The sequence below is a fragment of the Takifugu rubripes genome, chromosome 8, assembly GCF_901000725.2.
Source record: "Takifugu rubripes chromosome 8, fTakRub1.2, whole genome shotgun sequence".
Taxonomy (NCBI): Eukaryota; Metazoa; Chordata; class Actinopteri; order Tetraodontiformes; family Tetraodontidae; genus Takifugu; species Takifugu rubripes.
This window is the reverse complement of record NC_042292.1, coordinates 16984120-16993206: the sequence shown is the minus strand read 5'-3', so window position 1 is coordinate 16993206 and position 9087 is coordinate 16984120. Positions and strand designations below refer to the sequence as shown.

Here is a 9087-nt window from a genome sequence, read left to right as displayed (position 1 = left end):
ACACCTGACTCAATAAGTGGGCGGGGCTCCGGGGAGATGAAAGAGGGATGAAGAGGCGGAGCTTGTTTGGCAGGAACGGCCGTCATGAATAAAGCTACGTGCTGGCTAACGACGGTGAACGTGAAGAGGGGGGAGAGGGCGCGGCACCGGCGTTCATCAAGGACACCCCCATGTGGGCCTGGTGCCAGAGACTTTGGCACCCGACGAGGCAGTTAGCAGCTAAAGTTACCCCCCCCCCCCCCCCAGGCTGCAGCATCGTGGTGGTGCAGCGGAAGCGTGACATCATCGCCCTCCCGGATGATGTCATCGGAGTGAGCTCTTCCTCACATCACGTCCTCTCTGTCCTCTACCCCCCCACCCCCACCCCCCCACACTGCACTGGGGGAGAATCGTACGGTGGCCATCAGAGCTGGGGGGGTGGGGGGGTGGGGGGCGTTCAGTGGGGGCTCTTTGCTAGATTAATTTGCCGGGACTCTGGACCGCTTACTGTACGCAGTGAAAGTCACTCAGGGATTAACAGCCCCCCCACCAACCCCCCTCCTCGCCTCACCCCTCCACCCCCCCCCACCCCCCTTCCTGCCCCCGCCCCCCCCCACCCCTGCTGCCTCGGCAGAAAACCCTCCAAAAGCTAAACCGATTCCATTTTTATGTTTCTCTCTTTCTCTGCTTAATTACTGTAATGGTCTGTCCGTCCTTGGGGGGGGGGGGGGGGGGGGGGTGTAGCTCCCTCATACTTCTAGCATCCAGCCCAAGCTCTCACACACACACACACACACACACACACACACACACACACACACACCCTGACGAGCGTTTTGTTGTTTATTACAAACCGTTTCCTGGCTCTTCAGGTTTGGACCGTTTCGGACTCCAAACCCCTCAAATGTCACTAACTCTGCTGCGTTTTCATGCTATCATGCGATGCTATGCTCATCGTTAGCCTCAGACGCTTCACCCGCTAAAGGATCCCCAGCAAGATGAGTCCAGAAGAAAGTCGGAATGCTTTGCCAACAAGCTAACGGCTAACCAAACAACAGACAATTGTGAATCCAAGATGGGAGCAGATAGACGTGACAGCCGCTCATTAAAACTGATCGTGACGTGCGCTGCTAGCCTACAGTAGCCTGCAGCTGTTAACATGCTACACGGGACGTTCCTATTAAAACAGGACCTGTTTGACAGGAAAACAAGCAGCCGATCCAGAGGGAAAAACAGTTAACAAGTTTCAAACCTGCTGTTAGAAATCGGTCAAATATGCTCCAACGCAATTGGATTAACAGAAATTAGCATTTTCTGGTGTCAGGTTCGGCCACCAGGGGGCGCCACGCCAGAAAAATCCTGAAATCTCTTGTGTGACATGGAGCTGTTGGGTCCTGTTAGCTGTTAGCCTCGTGTTCGCGGGTCGACTGAGGTGCAGAATAACATGGGCGAGTCTTTGAGGTGCTTATTATCAATGCTACATATTAGCATGCTGCGGCCACTGTCCAGGGCGCTCGCCAAAGGCTAAAGATCAGAGGTCAGGGGGAGGTCGGCCGGCCAGGTGGACCGCTGGTGCGTTGTTTCGGAAGAATATCGGCAGTTTCTTCTCCTAGTTTCTTCTCTCCCCCCAAAGTCCTCACAGCTACAGGACCCCCCCCCCCCCCCCCAGATGTCGGACTGGTTTCACACTCCAGCGACCGGAATGCCGCAGATTCTCCCCGTCGTGCCGCACGTTCTCGAGCGCTCTGCTCCGTTTCCCATTTCCCCCCCTCTGTTTACTCTGCTATCTGCTATCACCCCCCCCACCATCCTCACCCTTTCACCTCATTCTCTTCCTGGCTCCATCTCACGCACGATTCCAGGGTAAACAACGCTAATTCTACGAGGAAAACATCGGATCTGAACCTGGGGCGATCCGGAGGTAGCTAGTGCTAAAACGAACAAAGATTTATCATACCTGGTCCTCCTAAATCTCTCCTAAATCTTAGGAGTACCTCTTTGGTAAGCTAAGCTAATGGCGAATAAACATTTCCGAGGAATATTTGGGAGCAGCTACCACTGTTTGACATGCTAGCTGACGCTGCTGTCCAATACTGTCCATGGGGTCATGTAGCCAAGCCTTGTTAGCAAAGAAGTGATGGCAAATGGAGCCCAGAACATGTCCAGCTAACCGTGTTCATCATGCACCACTGGACAGCACCACACACACACACACACACACACACACACACACACACACACACACACACACGGAGTTGGGGTCAGGGTGTGAGTCACGGAATGGCCCCTGAGAGTTCCTCCCTCCTCTTTTTGTACGAACGAGCGGCCGTTTCCGTCTGTCTCTCATCAGCGTCGGTCACCCCCAGGACCCCCGGGTACGCTAACGCCAGTCACCCTTCGCTGCGGCTGGGACGTATTTTTTCCCAGCGACGGTCTTCAAAGAGTGTTTGTATCACACGGAGTCCTTGAGAGCAGAGTCGGTTGCTTAGAGACAGCGAAAAACACTCGATCTGTTATTCATTCCTCCGAACGGAATCTTTACGAAGATCCTTCCGTGTTCATAAATTACTCCCCGGCAGTACGTGGGCATGATTGGCTAAATGAGTAAACAAGAGCCAATTAAACCACCCTCCCATCCAAACTAATCAGCCTTCAATGCTTCGACTCGCATGCTAATGCAACCTTCAGGTGTCTTTACCGCCACGCTAGCGGCTAATTTACCACTGAGCCCGTCTGTCGTCCTTTTTTCCGTTGACTGTTTCGGCAGCTCGGTCACATTTACCTTGCAGCCGAGCAGCTTCCTGCAAGGGGGGGTTTAATCAGGGCCTCATCTTCTGGCCCTCTTTGGGGATTCACTTCATTAGCCCTCGGCTACCTCCGCCACAGGACGGCGGGCAGCCTCCCAGAGTGCCTTGCTGCGTGGCCTTTTCAATAATGTAGTTGGGGAGACAAAACAAGAGCGGAAACCATTTCCTGGCACCGCTGGAGCCCCCTCTGTGACATTTACCCCGAGCAGGGCCCCTTTGATGTGTGTGCGCTGCTTTGTTGGCCCTCTGCCACACTAATGATGCCCCCCCCCCTCGCGCGCTGCAGCCCTGGTGGTGAGACGGAGAACAGCCGGGAACGCCGCGGCGGCAGGAGCCTGGAGGGAAAAGGTCCATCCTTCGGTTCCGACGCCGACCGCTTTGTGCTTGGCTAATCCCGCGGGCCCACGACCGCACCTCCCGTGGGGCTGCAGTTGGTGGCCCCCGCACCCCAACGCCCCCCCGGACACATCTGTCAGTGCCCCTCCTTCAGCTCGGGGAGCCGTCGAATGTCAAACAGCAGGAGCGTGAGGGTTTAAAGGACATCTTTAAAAAGGACCCGCTTCTGACGCCATTAGCAATAGCATTAGCTAGTCAGTTTTAAAGGTAACGTCTGGCCACGTGCAACAGCCTCGTACGACACATGAAGAATCATTCACGTTAAGAAAACACTTGATACCTGACGGAACATGAGGTCATTTGTTGATCACAAATGGCTAAATGTAGACTTTGACCTTGATTGTCTGGTCATTTCACACCATTACTGATAGCAAACATTAGCCACGTAGCGCTCATGGAGAAAAGTTTCTGTTTTTGTCCGCTAAAATTAACATCTTTGTGCCTCTAAAGCTGATTGACGGGCACATCGGATTCTTCAGCCTAATTCTGCCACCTTGTGGCTAAAACAAGGCACCGCAGCCGTCGGGCTCCCCAACCGGCAGATTCCTGGATCCCGGGCCTGCTGGTGGTTCTGCCTCCTGTCTGGAGGCTTCTGGCTGACGCAGCAGCAGCTCCCCGGCCAGGTCCGGCCTGCCCATCCTGGCCAGACAACGGGCCAGCTGGGAGGTTTTGGGTCGCCGGGACGCAGCTGTAAGGCCCCTCCGCCACATGGCCAGGACGTGGAAGGCCTGGGCGGACGGGCTCTCCCCGGCCCGGAGCTTCACCAGCTGGGCGGCGCTGCGGCAGAGGCGTAAGGACGGGACCAGCCGGGCCACCTCTTCTTCCGAGAGCTCCGCAGAGAGCCGGAGAAGAAGAGAGTCGGGGAGGGAGTCTGGTGGCAGAGGAGGAGGTGAGGGAGGCGGGTTCAGCGTGTTCGGAATGATGTCGGGTTCTCTGCCTACCTGGCTCGTCGCAGGACTTCACCCGGGCGGCGTTCTGGCGGCGGACCGCTCGCGGCCTCTAACAGAACAGGAAGGTGTCAGAATCATCTTTGAAAGTCACGGCTTTGACGCGAAAGCCCGGCTTCGTCCGCACCTTCGGTAAAGTCAGGGACAGTTTGCAGACGGGACGGTCCAGCTGCTCCCGGTCCGCCCGCTCCCGGGTCACCTTATAGAAGCTGGCGGTGCCCTTGTAGTGAGGCGAGCTGTAGTTCCCGTATGGATCCACGTGGGTGAGGCGCAGCAGGACCCGGCTGTGCAGCTGGGCGTGGAAGGTGAGCCGCTGGTGCGACTGGTCGCCCGCGGCGGCGACGTTGCCGCCGAATCGCAGGACGAGCTGGTCTCCGTCGCACATGGAGAGCTGGGACGAGGCCTCCGGGAGGCCGGCGTAGCCTTGGGCTCGCAGTTTGCTCAGCTCCCAGCTCAGGTCCCTGCTGGGCAGCGCCGCCACCAGGACGGCGTCGGGCTCCTCCGGCCGCCGCTGCAGGACGAGGGTGACGGCGTGGCTGCGGACGGACTCCTCCAGCTCCTCTGCCAGGGAGGAGAGGTCGCTGGGCTGCAGGGGCGAGCGGAGGCGCAGCACCAGCAGCCTGCAACGAGATTTAGTGCAACCGAAGGAAGAAGGAGCCCGTTATCGCCCTGAACACCCATTAAAAATGCTGTTATTACACCGTTATCAGCCCAGGAAAAGGCTGTTAGATAAGGGAATTCAACTAAAATAAGGAGGAGAGCTTTGGATCCTAACGCGTGCTTCTCTATTCAGGCCGCAGGAAAAGCTAAAGCTCGGAATTTAAAGCATTTAAACCCCCCTTATCCATACGGCCATTCCCAAATCCCTCACATGAAGGGAGGCTCGCTATAGACCAGCTAGCTGTAGCGCTCAGCTGCTCATGTCGACGCGTCGGTGAGTGCTTTTTATGACGATCTTAAATAAACGGCCACCTAGTGGCCAATTCCGATATCCGATAATGCTGAAAATCTCTCTGGTTCTATGAAACAAAGGGACTTATTGTTATGATTTGTGCTACATTCTGTGTCGTTTGGACTTCAGCTAGCGTTGCAGCAACTAAAGCTGTGATATTTTGCGTAAATAAGCCCCCGTCTGTCGTCCTCAGAGCCACGCCCACTCCTGCCTGCTAGCAGAGCTCGTTTCAGCCTCGGCTAATGTGGCTTCGTTCTGTGGTTGGGGGCTCAGTCCTCCCCCTCCTGTGTGCGGCAGGAGAACTCTTGATCGCGGCCACGACCCTGGACGTGGTCATCATGTCGGCCCGGCGCCGCGCTGGTGTCGAACGGCTGCTGGAGGCGGCGGCCGGGCTCGTGGGCCTCCGGTCGCGGCTGCACCCGGACGTGAGGCGCCTGTTTCTGTTCTCTGAAGGTTCGGAAGCTGTTTCTGCATCGACTCAGGTCGTCTGTGTCTCGGAGGCTAACTCCGCTGTGGAAAGACGACGGAGGCGACTTTACTTCACCCACAGGTAGTTTAGCGCCGGCTAATCCGGAACGGCAGGCGTCACTTCCTGTTCGGCTTCTTCCGCACCGCTGATCTTTTGTGTTAGCTTTGCTAGGCTGTGGATGACTCAGACCGCCGGGGTCGACGGCGTCTGGGGTTTTTCGTCATCCACTGAGGTGCTAACAAGGCTAAAATCAGGTTCCGCCAACAGCGTCGCTGCACGAAGGTTCGTTATTTTAAAAAATATATATTTTTCGGTCATCTATGGCTGACGGTTTTCTCCGCCGGACTCAGGCGAGGGGTCCGCTATGTCCTCCTGTCCGTCAGGAGGGATCGACCCATTTTGACGCTGTACGCGGGAGAGCGTGGCGGCGTGTTGAGATGGTACAGTCCTGCTGATCAGCTGCGGTGGCTGAGGGAGTTCGGCCGCAAGGCTCAGGCTCGGGGAGACGTGGTGAGAGGGGGGGTTTGTTCCAAGAGCCGGATCCTGGCACAGCTCCTTTGAGCCTTCGGTTTTTTTCAGGTGTTCCTGTTGCTGGCTGGACGGACCAGACCTCTTGGTGCCAAAACTGCCCCGCAGGAGGGAGGAAGCGCGACCCTGTTTGTCTCTACGTTGATCCTGGTCTTTTTGTGGACATTCCGGCCTTTCCTGGCTCTCTGTGCTGCGCTCTGCTTTGGCTGGATGGTCGGAAAACCGACCCACAGAGTCCTGCAGAGGCCTCCTCCACGTTAGCGTCACAGTTAAAACCATTCGTATGTTAACAGAAGTTATGTTTAAAACCTGTCAAAGATTTCCATCAGGTCAAAGGTCACCAAGCCTTTCTGCAGGTTCCTGACGGCCACCTGGTCCAGGAGGCTCCACTGTTTGTCCCTCCAACCCATAACGACCAGCAACTCCTCGGAAATCCCCTGAGACTTCACGGAGGAAGCCAAGGTCCTGACGGTCACATAAAGCAAAAGTCGTGCAAAGTTAGAGCAGGAAAAGTTGGCGAAAAGGTTCGTTTTATTTCAAAAGTAAAGTTGGTGACATCTTGTGGTCCAAATTGCGACTCTTTTGTGTTTGTGTATAAATAAAAGTGTGGTCTCTTCACAAAACTGTGGTTTATAAGAAAAAAATCTCAAAAGAGACGAGCCGACAAAAGCCCCTAGCAGCAGTGATCGTTAGTTACCGTGTTAACCTGCTAAATTACGCTGCTAATAACAACAAACATAATTAGCACTCTCGGCTACTTTTGACTCGCCTCCCCTGGGATGCGGATTTGTCCTCCTGAGTTTGGTCTTTTCTTGATTCCTCGTGTCTCCCTCCGTGGTTCTTCTGAGGATTTGGGGGGCAGGGAAGGGTCAGGGTTAGGGGTCTTCTCAGGGGCTGAGTGGACGGGTGGGTGAGGTAGAGAACCGGACTGGTGGAGACCACCGAATGGTAGGCGTCCGTCCTGGACTTGGCAGCAGACAGCAGGGTCGTGTCCAACGGCTGGATCTGAGGCGTTGGAGAGGAGATTGTGAGCGGCACTCACCTTTATTGACCTTCCTGGACCAGCCAACCTCCAAATGAGGTGAGCTAAGCTGTATTCCTACCATGGTTTGAGCGATCACTGGGGTTGCAAAGCATCCTGGGAGGTAGTTCAGACAGATCCGCGGGTCCATGTTCAGCTTGAGTGACAGGCCCTTCGTAGGAACTGTATAGTTTTCCCTTTTCAGACAGGAAACAACGGCGAACAGGCCCAGGCGGTACACTCGCACCTCGGCAAACGAGCCCTGGTGAGGACAAATCACATGGCCGGACGCTCCCGACCCGTTAAAACAACCCGCTGGTTTTAGCCCACAAATCCAAACCCATGGCAGAACCTTACCCACTGTCCCCCGTATGTTCCCTCGGTTGCTAGCGGCGTCACGTAGCTCCTCCCCCCCACCTCGTCCACTATCTTCACCGACACGTCCCGGTAGCTGCCCCGGTAGCTCCCGCAGAAGGGCACCACCACGGTCACAGGGAAAGGGAGGCGCGCACCGTCCCGGACCTGGATTCGAACCACTCTGCTCACCAGCTCTTCAGAACCGCGCACCATCAGGCAGCTGAGGGCGTCGGCCACCTCGCACCGCAGGGCGCCGGCCAGCCCGGGGGGCCCTCTGACGAAGCACACATCTGGAACACCCGGACAACCCAGCCTGGAATTCAGAAGCAGGTTTACAGAGCTGAACCTTCTAGGGAACCTGGTCTGGTTGTGGAGCACTCACCCCACTATCAGGTCTCCATCTTCTCCCTGGTTGTCCTGAAGAACAACATCTGTGTGGGTGTTGTCCTCCACTGGCTCCGCCCCTTTCTCTTCCAGTCTGCTGCTGGAATCTGCTGCTGGTTGAGCGTCCAGTGGACCTGACATCCCATTAGAGTCCGGTCCAAGGTGGACGTGTTCACTCAGGTGGTCCTCGTGCTGCTCTGGTGACGCGGCGTCTCTGGGCTCCTCCTTGTGGAACTGAAGGATTTCCTCGTTGAGCTTTGCCACGATCCTGGCCAGCGTGTCCGTAAGGTTCTGGACGTCGTCCTCCACGCTGAGAAGAATTTTGACCAAGGTGTCGTGACGCTCTCTACCTGAAAAACGCGATATGGGACTAAACTTTAACAACTTGTGACGCGACGTCACTTTTTATTGCCTTTTTATTACGGACCGGAATCACCTGTGAGGACGGGCTGCTGACCGCTGCCCCCTGGTGGAGGCGTGGCCAGGACGCAGACACATTCCCGGAGGGCTTCTCTCCAGGACGTAGCTCGGGCTGAATGGGAGATGCCGACCCCCCTCAGTGAATGCAGCAGCTTCCTGATGCGCTCCTCTTCATCACCCTTCCCTCCAGAATCAGAATCAGAATCAGAGTACTTTATTGACCCCTTTAGGGGGTGTCCATCAGGGACATTAGCATCTCCAAAAAAACCACCGCCGCCGTCCCCTGCTCCTCCTCCTCCCTCCTCTCCGGCCGGACATCCTCCCTCTGCCGCCACTTCCTGGCGACGATCTCTGAGGCTTCGGAGAGCTTTCAGCCCTCGAACCGCCTCCACCAACCTCCCGAGGAGAGCTTCCTCCTGACGGGCGTCCTTGGGAAATTCCTCTTCCTCCATACGGCTGCAGACCCTACGACATGTTAATAATGAACCTTCTGTCCCTTTAGGTCCTCTCAAATCCGCAGCCCTCCCTGGCGTGCCTCCTTTTATATTTGAAGCCCCCCCCCCTCCCTCTTGTTCCCCATGTCCTTGGCATCGACTGCTGCTGGGTAGTGGAGCGCTTCTTTCGGTTTAAGAGCCAATTCTGTATTTAAACGGTTGCCAGCAGTAAAACGCGTTGCCAAGGTGAACCCAGGAGACACGATGGGAATTGGACAAAAGAAAAGCCTCCGGGAGGCCACTGTTGTTGCCACCGTTGTTCTGTCGTTCCCTTTAAACCTGAAAGATGTCGGCTTTTTCAAAACGGTGCAGGAAAAGCAAAAACCTTTACCC

The 9087-nt window shown here is 56.0% G+C and overlaps 2 protein-coding genes across 3 annotated transcripts; one reads left to right on the top strand and one right to left on the bottom strand.

Moving 5' to 3' along the window:
- Window positions 1-2773: 2773 nt before the first annotated feature.
- Window positions 2774-8744, bottom strand: dthd1 (death domain containing 1). 2 transcript variants are annotated; one of them, XM_029840908.1, is made up of 9 exons: window positions 8268-8744; window positions 7839-8190; window positions 7457-7769; window positions 7182-7361; window positions 6848-7083; window positions 6388-6543; window positions 4257-4749; window positions 4124-4181; window positions 2774-4053 (listed from the first exon to the last, which is right to left on the bottom strand). In XM_029840908.1, the coding sequence occupies exons 1-9, from the start codon at window positions 8710-8712 to the stop codon at window positions 3683-3685; spliced, it is 2604 nt and encodes an 867-aa protein (XP_029696768.1). In that variant the 5' UTR covers window positions 8713-8744; the 3' UTR covers window positions 2774-3682. The 2 variants fall into 2 exon arrangements, with proteins under 2 accessions (XP_029696768.1, XP_029696769.1); XM_029840909.1 differs by having other exon boundaries at window positions 8277-8744.
- On the top strand, window positions 5275-6577 carry LOC115250792 (uncharacterized). Its single transcript, XM_029840910.1, has 5 exons — window positions 5275-5631; window positions 5713-5832; window positions 5901-6060; window positions 6130-6359; window positions 6435-6577. Exons 1-4 carry the CDS (start codon window positions 5324-5326, stop codon window positions 6337-6339), a joined length of 798 nt encoding a protein of 265 aa, XP_029696770.1. The 5' UTR covers window positions 5275-5323; the 3' UTR covers window positions 6340-6359; window positions 6435-6577.
- Window positions 8745-9087: the final 343 nt, after the last annotated feature.